At 42.6% G+C, this 24828-nt stretch overlaps 1 protein-coding gene and 1 long non-coding RNA gene across 2 annotated transcripts in view; one reads left to right on the top strand and one right to left on the bottom strand.

Annotated features, from left to right (window-relative positions):
* Positions 1-2176, top strand: part of LOC125618813 — a 27343-nt gene extending 25167 nt beyond the window's left edge. The window contains exon 2 of the long non-coding RNA XR_007350179.1: positions 1916-2176. This is a non-coding gene — a long non-coding RNA (uncharacterized LOC125618813). The remainder of the gene's footprint in view (positions 1-1915) is intronic.
* A 2650-nt stretch (positions 2177-4826) lies between these two features.
* Uxs1 (UDP-glucuronate decarboxylase 1) overlaps positions 4827-24828 on the bottom strand; it is a 91795-nt gene continuing 71793 nt past the window's right edge. The window contains 6 exon segments of the mRNA XM_015499667.2: positions 4827-5654; positions 8261-8364; positions 9534-9591; positions 10717-10777; positions 14228-14271; positions 22724-22843. Coding sequence (XP_015355153.1) covers positions 5523-5654; positions 8261-8364; positions 9534-9591; positions 10717-10777; positions 14228-14271; positions 22724-22843 — 519 coding nt within the window. The 3' untranslated portion in view covers positions 4827-5522.

Raw genomic sequence — 24828 nt, forward strand, 5'->3', positions numbered from 1 at the left:
CCCGCCCCCCCCCCAAAAAAAGGCTCAGGTCCAACTCTCAAGGAAATTTTTTTTTTTTTCCATCTATTGAACCTCTAAAAGTCAAAGCCAAGTTACCTATTCCAAGACCAAGTCAGGGACAGGACAAACACTGCTATTCCAAAAATAAGAAACAAGGAAGTAGAAAAGAGTAACTGAAACTCAGCAAGGCAGACATTGAATCCTAAACCTTCAACTCGGGCATCTTCTGCATTCTGTGGCAAAGGTGGGAGGTGCCCTCAAGGCCCCAGGCAGCCCCACACCTATAGCTTTACCGGTCACAGGCCACATGGTTTCTCTTTAGGGCTGCACATTCTTGGGGAGTTTCATGGGTGAGGGTGGCATATTGCTGATTGCTTTACATCTCTGGGGAGTCCACGAGGCATGCCCCACTTGATGCTCCCCTGTAAGGACTTCTGCCTGGCCTCCTAGGCCTTCCTTTGAAATCCCAGTGGAGCCTGCCATGGCCGCATGACTCTTGCATGCTGTGTGCTGGCAGAACCAGTAACACGTACAGGTCACGAAGGTCTGCTGCTGGCACAAGTGGTGCCTGGACCTGCTTGAGGCATGGCTGCAGCAGCCACAGTGACATTATGCCAGGTCAGAATCTAGGGATGGCCCTGCACAGCAAGCAGGTGCAGGGACCTCAGGGCTCCAGGAAACAATCTGCCCTTTCCAAACCTCTGGACTTGTGACGAGAAGGGCAGTTTTGAAGATTTCTGATTTGCCCTGGAGGATTTTTTCCAATTGTCCCAATGGAAGCAACTGGCTCATTTTTCTCCAGTTGATCTGTTTAGAAAGCAGGTGCTCAGCTACACCTTTACATACTTTTTCTTTGTTCCGTCCCTGATAAGGCAGTGAATTTTCTAAATCTTTCAGCTATTTTCCTTTGCTCCAAATCAACTGAAAGCAGCCCAAAACACTTATGTAGCCCTTTCTATATTTGGTTTAGAAGTTTCTTCTACTAGATAAACCACTCCACCACTTTTAAGTTCATCCTCCTACAAATTTTCAGGGCATAAATAATCCAAATTCTTTGCAACAGTACAACAAAGATGGCCCTTCCCCAATTCCTAACAGCATCTCCATTTCCAAGACCACTTCCCGAGTCTCTTCACTGTCTGAACCCTTTGTCAGAACTGCTGTAATGTTGCTAAGTCTTCTGGGTTTTTCCTGGTCTGCTCCTCCAAATTCTTCAGCCTCTGCTTGGCACCCAATTCTAAAGCTGCTTTCATATTTTCACGTTGTTATAGTAAGGCCCACTCCTTGGTACAATTTTTTTGCATGAGTCCATTTTATGTTGCAAATAACAATATCACAGGCTGGGTAAGTTTTAATGAAGAGTTATTTTGGCTCATAGTCGAGGTGCCATTTCTGGTTATAGCTTCTTGTAGGCAGAGTTGTCGTCCCAGATATCACATGTGCATCTTCTGATCTCTCTTATAAAACCACCAGCACTCGATCCTGGGAGTTCCACTTCAGGTCCGGATCTAACCCCAATCACCTCCTAGGAGCCACTCTAAACATCACAGTTGGATTAAGTTCTGACCCTCCCAATATCTCACAATGGGGATAACATTTCATCACATAAACATTTGGAAGACACGCTCAAACCACATCCGAACCGTAAGAAGTTTCTTTCTTTCTTTTTGGTACCAGAGATTGAACCCAGAGTGTGCTTACCCACTAAGCCACATTCCCAGACTTTTTTTTTTTTTTTGGTGTTGCTGGGGATTGAACCCATGTGCATGCAAAGCAAGTACTCTACCAACTGAGCTATATCCTCAGCCCTCTCAGACTGTTTTTTATTTTGAGACAGGGTCTTGCTAAATTGCTGAGGCTGGCTTTGAACTTGCAATCCTCCTGCCTCAGCTTCCACTTTTTTCCCTTCCCATAGACGTGGATAAAAATGTCCCTTGTTCCCCAAGGTGACTAAGCTACAAATAGGACATTATCAAGAGCCATGTGTGTCAATCTTGGTGGTTAGAGCAACGAAGCCCCACTGCTATCTTTGAAGCATAGTGCATCATGCGGCATCCTGTGGTAACAGTTCTCAGGAAAATGCAGTATCTCAGCTCCCTATCTATCAAAGGTAACAATCAACCATGAGAGAGTACAGACATATAGAAATATTAAAACTCACAATGATTCTGTCCTAGGAAATAAATGAGGATTTCCACAATCCCGACAGTCTTATGAGGGCAAACTAACTACTAGCAGTGATCAGAACACCATTTCACTCAACACAGCTGCTGGGTTAAGGATGAAGTCAAGCTCACACATAACCAAGAATCCTTAACCAGCACGACGGTCCATCCATCCAGGGCTGTGAGGTTACAGCTGGAGCTGGTGGGCTGTGTTCATTATCCAGGAGCGAACACTTGAAATCCAGTATATTCAGAGTGATTTGGACCTTGCTTGAGCTACCATGATTGCCTCTGAAGTGACAGATCAACCCATAACAGTCTCTCCTCCCTGCCAGCCATAAATGACGCCTTTAATCAGGATCCACTTTCCAAATGTGAGGGCAGCACTGTCTTGGTCTGGGATGCCGTAACAAAATATAATAGACTGGGTACTTTAGAAGCAGCAGGAATTTACTGCTCATAGTTCTGGGCTGAAAAGTTCAAGATAAGGGTAATGACAGACTTGGAGTCTGGTGAGGGTTCATTTCCTGGTTCACAGATGACACTTTCTCATTCTATCCCACTTGGCAGAGGGCGTAAACAAGCGCTGTTGGGCTTCTTTTATAACATCACTAATCCTATTCATGAAAGCTCCACCCTCCTGACCTCACTGCCTCATAAACACCTCACCTCTTGGTACTATTGCACTGGGGATTAGGTTAACATGTGAATTTTAGGGAACAAATATTTGGACCACGGCAGCCATCACCTGCCCACCTATTCATACCTTTCCAGGCCTCCCAATTCCACTCTCCTCTCTTCCCAGTGTATGCACTGCTCAACTCAAAGCTCACATTATCTAAGTAAGCTCACACTACATGTTTCCTTAAGGTGAATTACAGAAAAATCCTCTTTCATTTCTTTTCCCCATCCTGAAAATATTTTATGAGAATTTTAGGGAAGAAAACCAAATAAATGAATCCCATGTCTTAGCAAGTAACAAGGTTAAGAGAATTCTGGACCCTGGGGCCTTTGGGTACTTCCAGATCACACTGCCCAGCTTAACACCACAAAAATCTGAGCCAACCCTATATAAACTCTGGGTTCACCACTGGATGTTCCAGTAAGTTTCACAACTCTGTTCATCCTACCACCATAAATGGTGTCTCACTTAAGTTTGGGTCAAAATAATGGGAATCAAAAATAAGAGACTGGGATGTAGCTCATCCTTAGCATCCACAAGACCTTGAGTTCCTTCCCCATCAACAACAACAACAAATGGCTGTGAGGGGCCGAAGCACAAGATATTATATCATCCTTGATTCCTCTTTCTCTCTCACACCTCATTCAATCTACACCAGTCTTAGTTCCAGAATCTTCTGGCAAATTTACCATGATAAAGAAAACCACAGCATCCTTGGCCACGTCCCAGACACTCTGATAAGAAAAACACACTCAATTAAAAACAAATCATAAGATGATCTGAAGGACAGGTAAGTCTCTGAGGTATCATAGGCTGCCCATTTTTTAGATGCTTTTGATTTCTGTCCCGCCACCTATTCAGGATTTTGTTGCTTTTTTTTTTTCGGTACCAGGGATTGAACTCAGTGGCACTCAACCACTGAGCCACCTCCCCAGCCCTATTTTGTATTTTATTTAGAGACAGGGTCTCACTGAGTTGCTTAGTGCCTCGCTTTTGCTGAGGCTGGCTTTGAACTTACAATCCTCCTGTCTCAGCCTCCCAAGCTGCTGGGATTATAGGCATACACCATGGTGCCCGGCTTTGTTGCTATCTTGCAGATTTAACCTACTTGGAAGATGTATTGCTTTAACTTATTGTCTTGTTCTTCCATTGATTTTAAGAGGATATATAAAATCCTAACATTAGGACTGAAAGAGTTCTGAATAAAAACAAAAGCTCTCAAAGTGTTCACTCAATGATCCCAGTTTGCAAATCTCTCTACATAAGACAAATGGCACTTCTTTTGCTACATCTGGTCTGCCAGAGGACACAAAAACAATTCTAACACTAGGCGAGATCTGAGATTTCACACAGCTAACACAGGCTGAGTGTCCCTAACCTAAAAGTCCCAAATCTGAAAATCTTTGAGTGCTAACATGATGCTTAAAGTTTCAGATTTTGGAGAATTTCTTTTTTTTTTCTTTTTCTTTTTGGTACTGAAGATTAAACTTAGGGGTACTTGACCACTGAGCCACATCCCCAGCCCCATTTTGAATTTTATTTAGAGACAGAGTCTCACTGAGTTGCTAGTGCCTCTCTTATTGCTGAGGATGGCTTTGAACTTGTGAGTTTCCTGTCTCAGTCTCCAGATCCACTAGGATTACAGGTATGCACCACTGTGCCTGGCAAATTTTGGAGAATTTGATTGCTTTTGGGGATTAAGAATGTTACAAACAAAGTCTATGTAAATATTCACAAATTCAAAAAACTCTGAAATTTGAATCACTTCTGGTCCCAAGATGAGGGACACACAATCTCTATTACACGCATAGATTCAGCCCAAACAGCACAGAAACGCTTTTAATATCTACAAATCAAATTATATATTATATAAACCTGAATGTTTTCAGAATCGTCTTCTAAGTCAAGTTCTCCAATATTTTTTTAGCAATCCAATGTTTTATGCAAATCAGAAAGCAATCTTTAGAAACTGAAAGTTCATGACTGATGAATTTCAATATTTTATTAAAATAGCAATTTAACCACAATTACCAAGAATACCTTAATTTTGTCCCCCCACCCCCAAATATGCAGCACAACACAGTAGTGATTTCAAATATCCTTGATCATGATAACCAACAGAAAATATCTCAAAGTCAAGTCTGCAACTAAAAACTAGACTGTGGAAAAATTCTGTATTAAAAAAGAAACATAAAGCTCTGAAACAGAATTCTTTTATCTGTCCAAAAATAAATGCCAGTGCACCACCCACCTGACAATACTGCTAGGTTTTTGTTTTCTTTATGCATAGTATAACATCTCATTTTATTTACTTTATAAATAAAATTAGGATTTTTTTCATCTTATTTAATGTTCCTTTTCAGCTTCACAAAGAAACCAGTAAATAAAACTGTCAACGACAGTCACAACATACGCTCTCACAGCAAGATAAAAAACTTGAAAATATGCAGAGATGCATCTAGGCTATTTTACAAAAAAGACAGATTCAAAAAGTGCAAGCAAAGTCTGCAGGTTTTGAGGGGAGCTTTAGGCACATCCATGTCTTTAAAGCAAGCTTCAGAATGAAATTCCAGTTTGTTCTTCATGACACCTGTTTAAGTCTTTTTTTTAAAAAAACCAAAAAATACATCTCATCAAGTGTAAAACAGGGAGTCTTGTGTCCTAAGAGCGAGGGCTCAGTGGTGGCGCGTCCGGCCCTTTTTTATTCTGGCAGGCTTTGGTTTGGGGATGTACTGATTATTTGCCTGGTACTCCAGTTCTTTACGGAAGTAGTGAATTGCTTTATTTAAACCTTCTTCCAATGGGACCTGTTGACAGACAAAGTGAGAGAGAGAAGGTCACATTCACAGAAGGACTTGGTTGAAAATAACAGCAGCAGACTGTCTCAGAAATGCTGATGTGTGGTTAGCTGGCTTCTTTCTGAGGACACTCACAAAACCATTCACTGGTCATGAAAGCAATCAGACCCACCCTGGAAAAGCAAAGGTCCCTCCAAAGCCAGAGTGCACTGCGTAACTGAACACGTGATACTCTGCTGATGCACAGTAAGATCCAACCCCCATAAGACCCAGAACCACCTCTTACTGGCATGATATCTCTTCCAGTGTGAATCAGTCACATCAACTGTTTTAAAAATAATGTACACAGTCCATTTGTTCAGAAGAAATCTACAATGGAGTGGAGGGAGAATGCTTTGAGAAGACCATCTGCATTGACCCACATCCTCCCATGTGACGTTAACCCTTTGCACTTTCTGGCAGATGGTCCACTTGTACCCACTCTGACTTGGCAATCTGAGAGGAACCACAACACCACACCCCCATGTAAAGCAACCTTAATTTGTAATGATGGTTTCACAAGTGGCTAAATATATCAAAACTTATCAAATTGTACATTTTAAATATGAGCCATTTGCTGGGTGCCCATTATACCACAGGCCTGGCTGAGATTCTAAAAGCACAGGAAACAAAAGCACAAAATAGACAAATAGGATTTCACCAGACAGCAAAGGAAACAATCAAAAGAGTGAAGACAATAATGCAGAATGAGGGACTACACTGGCAAACTATAACCTCTGACAAGGAGTTAATACAAGAATACACAAGGAACTCAAAAAAATTAAAAAAAAAAAAAAAAAAAGGAAAATCTAAAAGATGGGTCATAGATCTAAACAGACATTTTCAAAACAAAATATAGAAATGGAGAACAGGTACACAAAAAAATGTTCATCACTAATCATTAGGGAAATGCAAATCAAAACCATAAGGAGATACCACCTCACCCTAGAATGGCTACTATACCTCTACAAGTTGCCCCCCACCCCACGAGGACAATTAAGTTGGAGATGTCTAATGTCTAAATTAAGTTGGAGATGTTCCCTTAGATCGGACTCACTCCAAATTTCTTCTGAAATAAAACTACTACAAAGAACAGAAGCTAATGATAAACTCATATTTGAAGAGTCAGAATATTGTATATCTCAACTACAGATAAGTAAAAATACAGACTGTACACACCTCACACAATGCGACATTTTCAAATGCAGTGAACGTGGTTGTAACTTAAAATAATTTTTTCCCTTAAAATATAGGTTCTACTAGACTAATGGCAAATTCCTTCAAAAACAAAGACCCGGCATGCTTGATGTGACTTGTTATGCCCAGCTGGGATTATCAGGTTTTGTTAAGTCATTTTTTATTTAGTTGCAAGTTTTTATTTCATTCGTCAAGTTTCTATGGCCTTCAACAGACAACTCAGATGTAGACCTCACAGGATAAGGGTCACACTGAACTCTCACGTCCCTTCAGGGCTTAACATTCTAGGATTCTATTTACTCAGCTCACTAGGACATACATTTTTAAAAGGTAAAATGAGGTCTGAGCTGCGTCTGTCTCTGACTTTGCCCGATGGTGAGGCAGCCTCACCTGCTGGGCCACACCTAGGATGGCCCTACCTTTACCCAGCACAGAATATGTGTCTGGCTGTGACAGCTGCTGGGACTGCTCCTGTGCTCCATGTGTCCTGCCCCTGCCCCACTGGCACATGTGCAGTAAGCAAAAGGTGAATGGTCAGACACAGCAGAGTGTGTGTGGCCAGTCCTCTAAAAAGGTGTTCTCTGAAGGATAGAGACTTACAAGACAAGAATGAGTAGCTGTGCCCAGCTCTGGGGGAGGGCATTCATTAGCAAACGAGGAACACCCAATCATCTGCAGTGGGAAGGAGCAGGAGGCAGCCGGGACCATGCATCAGTACTTTTTAAAAATATTTTTTTAGTTGTCAATGGCCTTTATTTATTTGTATGGGGTGCTGAGAATCAAACTCAGTGCCCCATATATGCTAGTTAAGCACTCCACCACTGAGCTACATCCCAGCCCTGCATCATTATTTTTTAAACTCCTAAAATGATTCCAATGTGCAGGTGAGGGAGGGGGCCAGCCCCACTTGACAGCATCTTACAGGCCAAAGAAGGCTGTGACTCAGTCTGAGAGCACTATGATGGCATGGAGGCCCACCTTCCTCAGCACCCTTCAGTCTCACATGCTTTCAAACTGGGGATCCCCTTGCATGGGGCTGACATAGACCTGCTCGCTCCTCTTCACACTATAACCCTGCCCAATGCTGCATGGGACAACCAGGGATCTTTAAGAGGCTGACCACACTGCCACTGTGCTCTCGAACATGGTCTTCATGATTGAGCCAACTTGAGACTTTATGAGAACAAAGCCCACCAGGCCCAAGCCATTTCCCCAGCTACAAAGGAGACACATAACACCATTTAATAGCCTGGAGAAAACCCTCCCTCTGCATGGATGTAGAGCCTACCTCACTCCACTGGGGGCCACCCATCCTATGAGGACACAGGACCCCAGAAGAGAGAAACCCTCTGGAGCCAGTGTTTCTCCCCCACACTCACCACAGGCTCCCACCCCAGCATCAGCTTTGCTTTTTTGATGTCTGGTTTTCTTTTCTGTGGGTCATCTTGGGCTTCAGAGAGAAACTGAATTTCACTTCCACTACCTGAGTTTTAAAAAAAAAAAAAAAAAAAAAAAAAGATAAGGTAAGAGAGAATCCTAAACCACTAAGATGTTCTTATATTATCCACCTCTGAGTAAAATCCTAACTGTAGAGTAAACAGGGGTGCAGGCCATGTGAAAACAGCTCCTACAAGTCACCCAGCTGCACAGGGGACTGTCCTTGGGAATCTAGGGCATAGGTGTGGCTGAGCTGACCCGCAAAGGCTCCCTTCTGGATCCGTAAGAGCTTGGTAAGGAAGGGGAAGGTTATCCTCCTCTCCAGGCCCAAGTTCCCTCCCAGGACAGTGAGGGCCTGGTTCAAGGAAGACCACCCACACAGGTCACAAATGCAGACACATTCCCTGGGAATGACCCCCATGTACATGAAAACCACAACTGTGGGATGGGGCCAACTCTCAGGTGGACACTCCCAGTGGGCCACACTGGGGTGTCTACACCCTCCCCTGGAATTAGGTGGCTTTCACCTTAACCAGCAGAATGATGGGGGAATTTCCATGGCCAGTTCCAGGTCTATGGCTCACCAAGACCTGGTCACTGATGCTCTGGCCACAGCACGTCCCAAGCTGACACATAAGATGTCCAGCTACCTTGCTGGAGGGATGACACGGAGGACAGAAATGCCTTGGTCCAGCATCTGAGGTGGCCTAGACCCCAGGGACCGGAAGAGTAAAACCACAATAGTGACCATCAGCCAGACCTTCAGAAGTAATCCCTAGTGGAGGCTGGCCCCAGTGTAGAATCTAGAGCAAATGCAATGGTGGTTGACTTAAGCCAGTGTGGGTGATGTGGTGTGATGCACGGCCACACGGGGCAACAATGGGGAGATCCTGTGGCTCCTCAGGCTGTAGATCTGAGTCTCTCAAACTATCATCCATGTAGGACAACCTAACACAATCACATGTAGAACACTGAAAACAAATCTCTTGCTCCTAACTCCATGCAGATCTCCAATTAAAGCCGAATAAAACCAACCCCACCTCCTTTCTCTATTACTTCGAGAATTAGAAAACAACTAGGTGCTCTTGATAAAAAGTTCTGCTTTGATCCAATTCAATTGGCTTATATTAATTATCCATTTTTCTAGTCAAGGTGTTATTAACAGATAGGCTAACCACAGAAAACGTCACTTAAGAAGTGGTTTATTCTACTTACCAACAAGGTTTTTAATTAACTGAGCAAATTCTAGGATTGTGTGTTCTTCTGGGTTCCCCTAAGGAAGAAATGGTTTCTGGTTATGAGCGTAATGAAGCAGTAACCTCCACTCCAACTCTTCCAAGTCACCCATATTTTCAGAAATGTCTGGTGGCCCACCACATCCCACAAGGTGCCAGCCTTGCTTGCCACCCTGAATAACTTCAACTTGCTAAGACAACAATTGCTCAACCTTGCCAAGTGCTAACTGCACCCACCTTTACTGGCATCCTCCAGAATGTCCACACACAAGAACACTCAAGGGTATCCACTGGTTGACTTTCTGGGGCAGACACTTTTTTACCTAACATTCCTAAATGTTTGGTGCCACTTATTATGAAGGTTTGGATTATAAAATCGGCTTTCTGAAGCCAATATATTTATTCCCCCTGGGTGTAACTATGTTAAACAACTGTGATGATAAAGGACTTGCAAACCTGTGGGGAAAACAGTAACAGAAATGGATGCACTCACAGACAAGTGTTCTGGACAAGCCGGAAAAGCAGTCTGCTAATTTTGTAAAGGGAATTTATTTTGGGGGGCTTCCAGGAAAACCATTTTCCCCTTTTCTTCTTTCCATCACACATTTTAATAGGTAATCCCACTTCCCTCCCCAGTCCTGTAACTCTTATTCTATCCCCAACACCCCCAATTATAGGACACCACAGTAAAAGTTGGTAACTATATAACCCCAATACTCCTCATTTCCCATTTCTTAGGCTGGTCTGAAACCAGATGGTAAAAGGGGCAGGAAGGGACTTGGGCCTACTTATAAGGATAAAGAAAGGCTGAACTGGAAAATAGAGCAATGGGAATTTTGGAGAAAGTGGCTCTGTGTTTCTTGGGCTTTCTGGTAGACATGTGATTCAGATTTTTGAAAGACAGGTTTCTAAAATGAGGTGGGCATTCCTAAACGACCCTCCAAACAACAACAACAACAACAACAACAACAACAACAAAAACAGGAAAGAAGGAACATGGTACCTGGGTGTTTTTAAGTAGCGTGTAATAAAAATGAAGGGGTATGGGTGACCCAGGTCTTTGCACAAGAATGTTAAGAGTACCCACCTCGTTTTGGAAACCTGCCTTCCTAAAATCTGAATCACGTCTGTCTCCAGCATAGCACTAGCACAGCAGTACTTACCAGGTTGACAGGGCTGCTGACGTTGCTGTTCATGAGAGCCACCAGGCCATTCACCAGGTCACTGGAAAAGAAGGGGAGCTGGGTCAGGTGCTGCCTGCCAAGGTGCACCAACGCTAAGTATCACGTATGAGCCCTCCCAGAAGAGAATTCACACCTCTCAGAAAACAAAAACCCAAATGGAAAACAATGTTAAAAGGAAATCCTGCAAATTAAGATGGTGCTCACAACATTAGCACATTCATGAATGGAATGACATCTATGGCATCTGGGATTTGCTCTCAGGGGGCAGATAGCGGTGGTTAAAACGTGATGGTAGCTGGGTGGTGGGGCCGAGTTTGCCACATTTGTGTATTTCTGAAACCCTCTTAACAATTTAAAACCAAAAACACGTTAAAATATGCACCCCTCCAAAAAAATGGAATCTGCAGTTTTCAATGGAAGCCTATGTTTAATGTGAACTCACATTTGTTAACCTATATGAAAGCATATGATTATTTTATAAGAGAAGATACACCAAAATGAATGAACTCCAGTATGTCTCCCCATACTGGCAAATCACAGATAAAGCCAAACAATGCTGAGAGTTGGAATCAACTGGAACATTGTTCTCTACCCGCCCCCCCACAACTTTCAACCTGCCCCCTCCCAAAACATCTCATATGAAACTGTCAGGGATATTTGGATGTTTTAAATGAATTGTGATTGGGCCATGAAGGTGAAGATAAGTAAGCAAATTTTCGCTTACCAAGGTTTGGTTCTTATTTTCAGAAGCTTTAAAGTGTGGCTCTGTTAAAAAAAAGTTACTTCGTAAAAATGACACCTCACTGCTAAACACAAGCATTTTCTCTAATGCCATTCATTAGCTCTGTTTCTAAGAAGATTTTTAAAGTTCCATCCTGGTGGTTCAAACCAAGTCTGTTTTAAAACCTGTCCCTCCGCTTCCTCCATTATTACCAGCAAGAAGCAGGTCACTATGGGTCATGATCAACTCCCAAAAGAAAACCCCAGATCTTTTTTTTCTTTCCTTTTGTTTGGGGGATTTTTTTTTTTTTTTTGTGAGATATTTAGTAAACAAGTTATTTCTGGTTTTTTTTTTTTTTCATTTTCAACAAATGGGTATTTTATATGAACATGCTTAACATTCTATTCTCACAGATCGAGTGCAAATGCAAATCACTGTTGACCTTGGATGATTTTTCTTTTTGAAGAAACTGGCAAAAAGTCACTTCATCACTATGGCAGTGATCATTACATGGCAATTCATTCTCTTATGGCTTCCATCTGTGCATATTTGTAAAGAGACATTAAAAGCTGCCATACAATAGCATCCACAATAGGTTTTAATATTGAAACTGGGGTTGGGGAATCATATTAAGTTCCTCATTGGGAGAAGGGGGAGGGAGGGCCATGCACCTTTTATATAACAAGCTGGCAACTTTTAAGGTCAAAATCACATAGATCACACTCATTTAACCTGAAGCTCTTTAAAAGTGTCATTTTGACAAAGTGACTTTTTAAAAAATATAGCATGCCTTTGTTATGTGAATGAGGATATAAGTTGATCATGAAACTATCAGACATAGTCATGCCAAATGTCAACGCAGATGACCACCTAGACTGAATTCCTGCGATACTGTTGCACCAACTGTAGATTTGGGAACAGTTAAATTTAGTACAGCTAACTATGGATTCAGATGTACAGTTTTTACCATGAAGTAAAATATCTGACTTTTAAAAAAGTAACTTGTTAAAAATAGCAAAACTTTGGTAAGTTAATGATCTCAGATGGCACTTGAATAACTACACTGTGTATGCTGGAAATTCTGTCCCCAAGTGTGGCAAAGTTCCTGAAACCTTGTCATCTGGGACAACACTGACCCGAGATGACACTGCAGTATTATGGAGAGGGTTTTCTAAGATGCTTTGCACCCACATTTCTAGGAAAACCAACCCTCTAAGTTGGCAGGGAGATCACCATGTGTGTGACAGCAGAGTGTCAGAGCAGAGTGGGAGAGTATTCAGTACAAGCACTGATTATTACAATATTTGAATCACTATCCCCTCTTCAAAAAAAGAGAACAACTGAAGCTACTTAAATGAATGTTGATGTAATATCTTTGAAGTCACATGACCAGTAAGAAGCAAGAGTTCTAACTGGTTTCCTTTTTATTACACTCCATCTGGTATGGGTGGGCACTGGGGAAGTTTGGGGCCACTAATTAGGTAGTCCAAGATAAGTTTCTATAACTAAAAACATTAAGACCTCCCCAGGAGAGTGCATGTCTGGGGGTGGGCAAAGGAGGATGGGATGAAGATGTATTACTGTGAAAAGATGATACTCAATACACAGGAGTCTGACTGATATGGTCACGCTACAGAAATGTACCCAAATAATTTCCTCCTGAGTTAAGTGCTTTGAAATGGAAACAGTCCTGAAGGAGGGGCAGCTGCCATTTCCCATTAAACTGCACATGGACTGATGTGCTTGTGCTGGCTGAGATGGGGCTGCCCAGACCTGTACCCCACAGCTACCACCTTTCTACTCTAGTGCCCCATGGCACCAGGAACAGTATTTTTGGATTGACAGGCATTCTGGGGTATTTGCATTAAACAGCAAAAATACATGGTGTCCAAATATAGAACAGGGTTTTACAATGATTCAGGATACCAGAAACTTTTACAAAAATGATAATAGCTATACAATGGTGAATGATTCTTTGGACTATTAATGGCTTAACACAGTAACTCAGAATCCACACCAGTTTCCACAGTCAGTCACCAACTAAACTGACCAACAAAAACCTAGATTATAAGGACTGCCCAAAAAAAAAAAAAAAAAGCTATCATGTGAAGCTATTAAAAAATTACTTCTATCTGCGTTTAGTTTCACCATAAAATTTGAAGTTAGGACACTATTTACCACATATCTTTAATGAAGACTCTCACCTCCACCCTAGAAAGGCATGTTTAAAATGAGCCAGATTTTGGAATCTGCAGGTTGAGTGAATAAGGTCCCCTCTCTTTTTTTTTTTTTGGTACCAGGTATAGAACCCAGGGAGGGTTAATCACTGAGCTACATTCCCAGCTCTTTCTATTTTTTATTTTGAGACAGGGTCTTGCTATGTTGCTTAGAGCCCTGCTAAGTTGTGGAGCCTAGCTGTGAACTTGTGATCCTCCTGCCTCAGCCTCTCAAGTTGCTGGGATTACAGACCTGTGCCACCATGCCCAGTAACGCCCTCTCTTAATTAAGCCTGCAGTGAAGTCACGTAAGCCACACCCAGCACTGGGCAACTTCACCTACACAACACTAGGTGGCAGTAAAAGATCAGCTGAGCAGCTATAGACATGAAGAGGAAAGTCAATCTTCAACAGAGAATGGCAAAAGTTTTCCCATCATGATATTAAAATTAATCAATATATACAGGGTCATTGAAGTACTTAGCACATAGAATAGATACAGAATTGTCCACTCTGCATTCCCCCTCTTTCAAATCAGTGCTAAGAGCCATACCTGACATACTGGAATGCCCTTGTTTGAGATCCAGATCCATACACCTAGAAGGAAAGCAACAGTTAAGACTCCTGAGAAAAACCGCAATGGCACCGGAAAATGGGGCTCCTTGGAATTCTGGGAACAACCTTAAAAGTGATCCCCAAAGGTGGACAGTGACACTGTTCAAAGAGTCTTAAGCCACATCTCACATCTTGTACTTCAATGATGCCCAATGATGAGAAGGCAGCAGAAATAATTAATGCATGCATGTATATGTGTATAAAGTTTTTCCTCAAATTATGGTATCTGAAGGAATCTACTATTCCCAGGGTCTCATGAGTTTCTGGGGACTGTGATCCCAGAGTCCACCTCAATAACAGACCCAAACCCAAAGAATAAAGCGGGTTCAATTGGGGTTCTTCACTCTGGTTGTCTATCAGAACAGCTGGTACTCCTCTGCTGCCCAGGTCCACAGACTCTGAGGTGAGGCAGGCATCTTTCAGTATTTCTATACCTAGCTCCCCAGGTGATTCCAAAGTCAAGAGAGCCACCCAGGGGAATGGACGCGAGACCAAAGTGCCATCTTATTAATCCGCCTCTTTTCTCCTGAACTTAGAATCAATTAATAAGTTCAGGAGGTTCCTGTAGAAACCAAGCATGGTGGAATGTGGTTAGAAGGTTGCCCATAAGGCCATGGGCTCCTCCTATCTCACTTGTCATCTCCATATCAACGGTTCTCAGTCTTGGCTGCACAGTAGTGTCCCCTGGTAGCCTTCTGCAATTACCAAAGCTTAAGCACCACTGGCAGACAGATTTAACTGATCTGGGCGGGACCGTGCATCATTACTTTTTAAGGTCCTAAAATGATTCCAATGTGCAGCCAAAGCTTAAAACCACTTAGTATGCACCAACCCGTGCCAGGAGAGATTATTAAAACATGGGTTTCTGGACTATATCCCTGAGTTTTTGACCCAGAAGATCTGGAGTAGAGCCAGATTAGAAATTCACATTCTAATAATTCTGCAAGTGATGGTGACACTACTGGGCCTTGGACCATGCTTGGAGAACCACTGCTCTAACTGAGCAGAGGACTATGATGACCATAAAAATTCAATTATACACTTTGCCCTGCTGCCTTTCATGTACAAGAAAGCAGTGAGGCAGAAGGAGTGGGATATTTCAACTGAGCAAGTTTTCATTGTTTTATGTTTTGAATACTCTAAGTACCATAGTAGCAAAGTCCCTGTCAATGAAATGTAAACTCTGAGCAGATCTATGGAAACCTACTTGTCAAGGAGGGGATATAGGAACTGAATGGGAGTTTGGACTAGGCATCGAGTAACAATCCCTTTTGCTTAAGCCTATAATCCTTGCCCCCTTTCTTGGAAAAGTTGCAACCATTCCTCTTTTGGAGATGTGAAATTGAGGTTCAGTGTGTTGCAGTGCCTCAGGCTGCCTCATTGTGATGTTAGTGGTGGGCTGGTAGTGAAATGTGTGTCTTATACTCAGTCACTGCACCCTATATGACGGATTTCACAGTTTCTACTCTGGGAATGTCTTTTGCAGAGATTTCCAAAGTCTGACTAAAATTTTGTACTCCTAAACATGCTGGAACTGTTATGAAAAGGAAATTCTAAGAAACACTAGATAGTTTTACTTTGTGCATGTGCTTTAATTTAACATTAATGATGGCTAAGGAAGTAGCAACAGAAGGACATGAATCTTTGTAAATTGATGTATCTAAACTATGGGTTTACTCACAAGATTCCCAGTCTCACAAACAAACAAACAAACAAAAATTCAATTATAATGGAAATGTGTCTAGATCGTTACAGAGATAATTTTTGTGTTTCTCCTTACTGAACAAGGAACACCAAAAAAAGAAAAATGCAAACAGCAAATACACAATCCCATGGCCTTTACACATATGCCACTGTATTGCACAAAAACACAACAATAGCAGTGGCTAACCTACTGTACACTTACTATATGTCCGGCACCAGCTAAGACTATAGGGTCATGCTTTCCTTTCATCCTCATGCCAACCCTATGAGGTAATCACTTTATTATTCCATTTTACAAGTGGGGAAATCTGCAACACAAACACACAGTACACAGGTTCTCTTTCCACGATGCATTGCTACAGCACTATGCCCGGTCTCACGTTCTTTGCCCTGCTAGCCATGAGTTGTCTTGTCTGCTTCCCACCTGGCGGAGGGGCAAGGATGACAGGCTTAAGCAATAGTCTTTTAGTGACCAGCTCTGATGCCACTCTCGGCAAGATTCATCTAAGCTCATTCCCCAGGAACGTCTACTCCACATGCCAGTTTCCCCCAACTGTGGGCTCACAGTGCTTGGCATAGTGCAAGTGCAGGATCAATACTTGCTAAACAATAACCTGTGAATTCTGTAGTTTACAAAGGTTGAGTTTTCTTTATTTGAAATGCATGGGAACACACTGTTTCAGGTTTCAATTTTTTCAGATTTTAGAACATCTGCATATACATCATAAGACATCTTAGGGATAGGACCCAAGTCTAAACACAAAATTCATTGACTTTTCATATACATCTTAGACACAGAGCCTAAAGGTAATTTTATGTGACACTTTTAGTGTGTCTGTCTTTTGATGGTGACCTAGTAAACAAGATCAGATGTTGATCTTTCCATCTGCAGTGCCGTGCTGGCACTCAAAAAGTTCTGGATTTTCAGATTGAGGATACTCAACCTGTACCATTACTGAGAATGAAGAGACTAAAACAGAAGGCTCTTTGAGAGATTTCCTAATCTTATAGTCACAGAGAACAACAAGTCACCAGAGTTTCTATCTGCTTGCAAGCTTGTGGTGGCAATAAGGTGGCTGCGAGAGCAACGGTTTTGGAGTAAGCCTGACTATAATACCCCATTACCCCTCCCTATCAATTTGGCCTGACCTCCCATCATATGGTCTGATCTCAAAGAGGAGAAAGTCAGCAGCTCTGCAGACAGCACCAACCCCAGCAACCTCCCCCAGTACTGCGTTCAGGAGCTCATCCCATCAGATTTGAGCAGGTGGGAAAAGGGCGAGGAACAGGTAGGGAAGAAAAGAAGGCCTCAATGTTCCTGAATGTCATGTTTTTTAAAGCAGGTTTAAAGGTTGTTCTCTTTATCTTAATACACATTTACACTTGCTGATCCCATCAGTTTTAGCTCTATTTAGGTTCTGTTCTAGGGTAGATGGCTCCCCAGTAAGAAAAGGCTGACAAGACATAGAAACAGCAGCAGCAAACCTCAGTAAAGGGACAGTGAGGAAAAATGAGTGGGACTCTTAGAAGCAGATCCCAACTCCTGACTAACACACCCAGCTCTCTGGCCTCACTGACACTTCTGATATATTTGTCTGCAAAGGCAGAGGCCATATCTTTTTTACTGATCTGGCACAAAGTGGGTGCAAAGCAAAGGCCAGCATATGAGTTAACACAGGGGTCTGGTGCCATTGGGAGCATCTGCACAAGCCAAGGCCTCTGTGCTGTTCTCCTAACAGAAGACAGTGAGTGGGCGACTTAGTCTTCTGACTTGGTTTCATGGAACTGGGAGATAAGGAAAGAGTCAATGCCACTCCTGGTACCTGAGGGACTATGGGCTGTGTGTAGCTCAAAGGAGCATGGTGTCTTAGGAGTCCCCAAGAAGGGAGAGAGAGAACTGTCCGCTGACCACATGCCACTGTTCTCTACCGCTGTGCCTTACAAGCTCAAGATACCAAAAGATTCTCTGCTAAACCAAACTTTAGTCAGGCTCCAAAACTTCTCCTAGGTTTATCTGTTCACTTTTTCTAAGATCTAGTTTTAGCAAGAACCCAGCTAAGTCAGTTTAGCTAGAAACTCCACCTCCATATCTAATTGCCTTCCATATTTGATCAGGTTCCTCATCCTCCATTTTCCCTCAGGAAATGTTTGCTCACTCTGGCCTGTCTTCAGCCAGAATCGTACTGGATTGGTTTCGCCAGAATTCCCCTGACCCCCAGTGCTTCCTCTTATTAATTTTCCACCGACCAATCCCCAAACTGCTCCCTGGCTACAAATTCCCACTTGCCCATGGTGTACTTGGAGCTGAGCTCAACCTCTCTCCATTGATACAAAATCCCATTGCCATGTTCCCCTATCTACCATCACAGTTCTGAATAAACTCTTCCTTTCCATGCTTTTAACAACCTGCACCGAAGAAATGTTTCTTTAATAGATCCTATGGCTGTGCTTCATGAATGAAGGTCCCATGTCAGGAGCCCTCAAAACACTACAGCATCAGTGAGGGGAATTACCACACCAACTCTGAATTGGGTCTTAGAAATATAGTTGTCTAAAATTGCCCTCTGGAAAAACATTAAGCCTTTTAAATTGAAATAGAACTCGATTCAGACCCCAATTCTGCCACATCTGGGATGACCTGGGTAAATTCATTTTAATGAAGCTGTTTTCTTATCTGTAAACTGAAATAAATCAATGGAAAAACAGAAATCCAACTGTGAGTGTATATGCTTTAATTGAATTGTGAGCCAAAGCCTCTTCAAAAATAAACTTAAACCTGAACCATACTCATTTATTTTCTTTTTTTCTTTCTTTTTTTAATATTTATTTTTTAGTTTTAGATGGACACAATATCTTTATTTTATGTTTACGTGGTGCTGAGGATCGAACCCAGTGCCTCACGCATGCCAGGTGAGTGAGCTACCACTTGAGCCACATCCCGAGCCCCTTATTTATTTTCTATACCTAGACTGGACAACGTATCTTCTGAACTTCTATGTGATTTAAAATGCAGCTTTAATGTTCAATGTACTAGTCTGTGCCCGCACTTCATTCTCAGGGCAGACATCTGATATGACTGCCAGTAAGACCCTAGGGTGCGCCCCCAGGCAAAGAGGGCTACTTGGGGGTACCTGGAAGATAAGTGCTTGCATTAAGCCAGCTCAGCAAGGGGTAGGGAAAGGACTGAGCTGGTGCCACCAACCTGAGGATGTCTTTTGTCTTAGAAAGACTTGTTGGAATCATGGCAGCAAGGGGAGACAGATTATCTCCTTATTTCCCCTCCTTAGTGAAGCCTTCAAGAGCAGCCTAGGGCATGTGTGAGGCACTGGATTCAATCCTTAGCACCACATAAAAATAAATAAATAGGGGCTGGGGTTGTAGCTCAGTGGTAGAGTGCTCGCCTCGCATGTGGAGAGTGCTGGGTTTGATCCTCAGCACCACATAAAAATAAAATAAAGGTATTGTGTCATCTACAACTGAAAAAAATATTCAAAAAAAAAGAAGAGCCTAAGTTGAAAAAGTTGAGTGTGTCCTCAGACAACTTCCACAGAGTCCTCTACAAGAGCCATAAATGACACCTCAATTGTACAGAGAAGACAAATTCTTCATGAGAAACAGAATTCTGTGTGACAAAAGAACATAAGATCCCTTCTGAAAGGCCTCCCTCAGGACTCCTGCCTCTGCACCCAGAAGGCGTCTAGAAGAGACAAGAGCCTGGGGTATTTTGGATTAATGGCCCTCACAACGGCACCAGCAATCTTTCCCTTCCTGCCTCTGGCCCAGAAGCTTGCAGGACCTAAAGACAACACATGAATTATTACTCTCTGCCAACAATGTGTGCACTTGTGGGGCCAGCCAGGGGCCGGCTCCCCTACCTAACACTGGGGCCCAGGTTGCTGCCAAGGAGGCCATAAATCAGGAAGTTGTTCCTAGGAAGACTGTTAATAGTTTACCATGCCAAAAAGGTGGCTCTGATCTGGTATGAGGAAGAGCTACTGAGCACAGTGGCTAAAAAGGCTCCAGGGCTGTCCCTAAGAGGTGGAATTCTTAACAGAGCAGAAGGGTGGAGGGGATCCCGTGGCACAGTCATCCCTTGGATCTGTGGGGACCAGTCCCAGGACACTTCACAGATAGCAAAATGCATGGATGCTCAAGTCCCTTATATAAAATAGTGTGGTACCTACACACAACCTCCCATGTCCTTTAAATCACCCCTAGATTAACTCTAGAACCTAAGACAATGTTAAAGCCTTATAAATTGTTATACTATACTGTTTAGGAAACACTGTCTGCACATGTTTAACACAGACACAATTTTTTCCCAATATTTTCCATCCAAAGTTGGCTAAATCTGCTAATATAGAGACTGTAGCAGCAGGAAAGGAACATGGAGTGACACAATAAGTTTGGCCCACTAGTAACAATTACAATGGCTGGCTTCCAAAAAAGGTCACTGAACCACTTTCACTCATAACAGAAAGCAGTCACTATAAAACCAAGTATTAATTTGACCAATACTGATCTCATGCTGGCCTAAGTGCCAGGCCAGGGAAATAGCTGTGAATTAAACAGAATTACTGGTTTCAAAAGATTAACACTGTACTGACAGGGATGAGGGGCTGGAAAATGTATACTGCAGTTGGAGACAAGTGAAACGAAACAATAGTTACTAGAAACCAAAATGGTGTCATTATGTAGAAAAAGCAGTCCAGAAGGCTTCCCTAAAGCGACAGCAAATAGGTGGAACAGGCAGAAGAAATACACGCCTAGGATGGGCAAGACTGAAGGAGCTGTGGACTCAACCTGGAGTGCAGAGCAAGGCGCTTTGAGGAAAGAGGACTGTGGACTACACTTGCTGTGAGATGAAAGTCACTTGAGTTTCTGACATCTCTTTAAAAGGTTTGCTCTGGGAATGGGGGTATAGTTCAGTGTCAGAGCACTTGCCTAGCATGCACAAGGTCCTGGGCTCCATCCAAGGCACCCCCCCCAAAATCCCCCCCCATCCCCCACCCCCCCCAGCTTGCTGCTGAGCCAATATCACGCTGAACGTGGAGAACTAGGACAGTTGGGAGGTAATACATCAGGATGGAATGTTGGCAATGTAGATGAGGGCTGACCTCTGGGGCTACCCAGGGCCAGACCATAGGATAGGCTAGTGGGTCCCATGTGTGGTGTGGGAAGAAGAGACATGTGTGAACATGGCACCTTTATCTTGGGGCACTGAGATGCCACTTACAAGAGGAAGAGGAGAAGAGAGTTGGCTCAGACCACTGGAACCTAGAGCTGAAGTTTGGACTCACCTCTGCCTTGAAATGTTTTCAGCAAAAGTCACCTACATGATGCACCTGCCTGTGGGAGGCCATTCTACTTTGTAACAGGCTAAGCCTTTTGTTCTACATTGTTCTTGGAGTAGTTAACACATACAATGGAGGCAAAACATGAAGAGGGATTCAGAAGGGTCACTGGGTTCGAAAACAGGGAGTAACCATTTGGCCAAGGAAGCCTGGGCACTTTAACCTCTGTGCTTCAGTCTCTTTACCTGGAAAATAGGTGTAATAAAGGGTACTAAGGTCACGTGGAGCTCAGAGATCTATTGTGAACATGAAATGAGTTAACAGGTATAAAGATCACAAAAAAATAAGCTAGTTTTATTGATGGATTGACCGAGAATGGGTAGATACATAAGTACATACAAACAGTCCCTGACTAGTGATGGTGTTACTTTATAACGGACTCACCTGTACACACTCCATCTTAAGTTGGGGAGCATCTGGACCTGTGGTGGTCACATATAATTTCCAACTTATAATGGGTTTATCAGGACATAGTGCCATTGTAAATTGAGGAGTGTATACATAGTTATAATTTTTTCCCCTGGAATATAATTAATAAGGAACCCATCCTTCAGAATTTTCTGAGGAATAGGATACGTATCTCCTTTGGGTTCCCAAACTTCAAGCTGAAAAGGACTCTAGAAGACTATAGATGTGAAGAGGAAAGACATCAAGAGAGACAACCAAAAAAAGGATGGGAAAGGCCAGAAGAGAGAGGAGGAGAGCCAAGATGTATCAGCAAAACCAAAGAAACCCAACCAAACTTAAGAGAAAGCCAAGTGATCCTCCCTAGGTAGGTGAAGGGGGTGGAGATGGATGAGGAATGAGCAAGCCCTCCAACACCCACAGATGACACCCAGGGGCAAAAAGGGCCAGCATTCTCATCCTCAAAGCTCACTGGAACCACTGACCCTAGTCCATTGGGCTCCACTGAGCTCCAGGAGCCTGCAGGGAGGAGGAGGCTGGGCACTTGTCAGCCTTTCAAGGTAAGTTCCCAGACTGACCGAGACACGGCTCACTTTCTTCCTACCCTGACCTGTGGATGCTTCCTGGCCTCCTGAGGTTCACTGAGTTCAGGTACAACTCTCGTAATAGCCCTAGGTAAAAAAATGACAGAGATAAACAGGCCTGTTGGCATAGGAAGGTGAAACCAAAGATGTAGGCAGTGTGGAAAGACTGACATGGAAGGGCCTCATACTGTGTGGTCATCCCTCATCTAGGTTCTGCCTATATACCTTCCTTTCCCTTCACTAAGCACAGTAGAGATATAAATGAATCCTAAATGGCAATGCTGGAAATGCTATTCCCTGAATCAAGACCCATTTGTCCTCATCACTTTAGGCTGATTACTGATTTGGGTTGCAAGTGCCCCTGGGCCTATCGAGGCCAGCACCTACCGTGAGTGGTTCCCCTTGGAGTGCCTGCAGGATGAAGTTGCTGACCACCCGTCCATCATTCATGTGCATGCGTGGCCCAAAGGTGTTGAAGATTCTTGCTACTCGCACTTCCACGCCTTCCTGGAACAAGGAGAAGAGGAAGTGAGGTGTTCTTCCCTTCCTAGTTTATATGTGCATTTCCAGTGACCTACAGAGGTTCACCTATGACAAGGGTACTAGGTCTCTCCAACAAAAGGCGACGAGCACCAACATTCTGGTAGAGAATCTATGAGACAGCACAAGGGGAATGTGTTCAGATGAATTTTTCTCTGGTAAACATCTATTTTCCAAATGGGATCATATAATATATTGTGCAAGTTTATCATACATTAGAGATATAAAAGTCAATGAATATTTGACAGCTGATAAGAAAAAAACAACAACCAGAAAGTACTTTATCTTGGAGAAAGTAGGAAATAAAAATTTTTAAAGAGCTGCCTTGCAACTCAATCTCTGTTCTAGAAGAAACTTAAAATACAACTTGGTGCTCCCTAAAGGCTCAGCTGATGGCCTGGAAAGACACCTCCTAACATTGTTTAACATGCTTGTCTCTACTATTCATTTTCATCCCTGTTCATTTTCTTCTACACATTTTATAAAAAATTTTACCATTACACAAAACGTGAATGACTTATACAATCCAGAAAAGCTTATTTTCAAATATGTCATCAGGAAAGTGTTATTTTTTCAACTACCAAAGCCTTTCCCAAATGAACCTGTTTAATCATAAAATTCTGCAGAGTGCTTTGCCATGGATGAAAAGGTTAAATGTCCTTATAATTGTCTCAAGCTCTTCCAGCCTCACTGCTTCTTGCCAGGCCTTCCACTCACCTTTTCCCATTCACAGTAAAACGGGGAAAGAAACAGTACTTACTTCCCAGGGGTACTATAAGACTGGAATAAGTCCCTGAACACCCTTAGCATAGGGCCAGAAGTAACGACGGTATATTTTAGTTGCTACTGCTGACACTACCAGTTGATCAAATCTTTTCATTTCTAATTCTACCACCTTAGATCTGACATGGGCTGGGAATCTAACAGACTCTTAGTTAATGGGGCTTATTTAACACAAAATGTATCCACATGCATAGCAGGTTAAACAGGATGAACTGCAGAGTCTCCAGGGCCCACATGAGATATCCAGTCACTGCCTCTGCCCACAGAAACTTCATGTATCTTCCCAGCATACTGGACAAACACAGGAGCTTTCCACATGTGCTTTGATATGAAGAGGGTTGGGATACACAGATTTACCACAAAGCTAACTTCCAGAAATCACTATAGTGATAATTCTGCTCAGCAATCTATAATGCTTTTAGATGAAATACTCAGATTCTTAAGACCAAGATGTAAATTCTCATTCTTAGGAATAAATCAACATTTTTCTCTAGTGAACTAACTAGAGTATACAGTCACCCGCCTTATCCATTGTTTCACATTCTGTGGTTTCAGTTGCCTAAGTCCAGAAAAATAAAATTGAAAATTCCAGAAATAAACAATTCATGTTTTAAATTGTATGTTATTCTGAGTATCATGATGAAATTTCTCATGATCTCACTATGTCCTGTCCAGAATGTGAATCATCTCCTTGTGCAGAGAGTATCCATGTTGTATATTCTATTTCCTCATTAGTCACTTAGCTGTCCCTGTCATCAAATCAACTGTTGAGATATCACATGCTAGGGTTCAAGTAACCTTTATTTTACTTTAATAATATTCTTGAGGGGCTGGGGTTGTGGCTCAGTGGTAGAGTGCTCACCTAGTGTGTGTGAAGCACTGGTTTGATCCTCAGCACCACATAAAAATAAAATAAAGGTATTGCGTTCACCTACAACTAAAATTATAAACACACACACACACACACATACACACACACACACACACTCTCTCTCTCTCTCTCTCTCTCAAAGCCTGAGAGTAGTATGCTGGCAACTGCAATAAGCAAAAGAAGAGTTGTAAAGTGTGTCCTTTAAATAAAAAAATGAAAGTTCTACACCTGAAGAAAAAAAAAAAAATCACATGCTGAGGCTGCTAACATTTATAGTAAGAACGAATCTTAGCTACCT

This window comes from Marmota marmota, unplaced genomic scaffold, assembly GCF_001458135.2.
Source record: "Marmota marmota marmota unplaced genomic scaffold, marMar, whole genome shotgun sequence".
In the NCBI taxonomy this organism is placed as follows: Eukaryota; Metazoa; Chordata; class Mammalia; order Rodentia; family Sciuridae; genus Marmota; species Marmota marmota.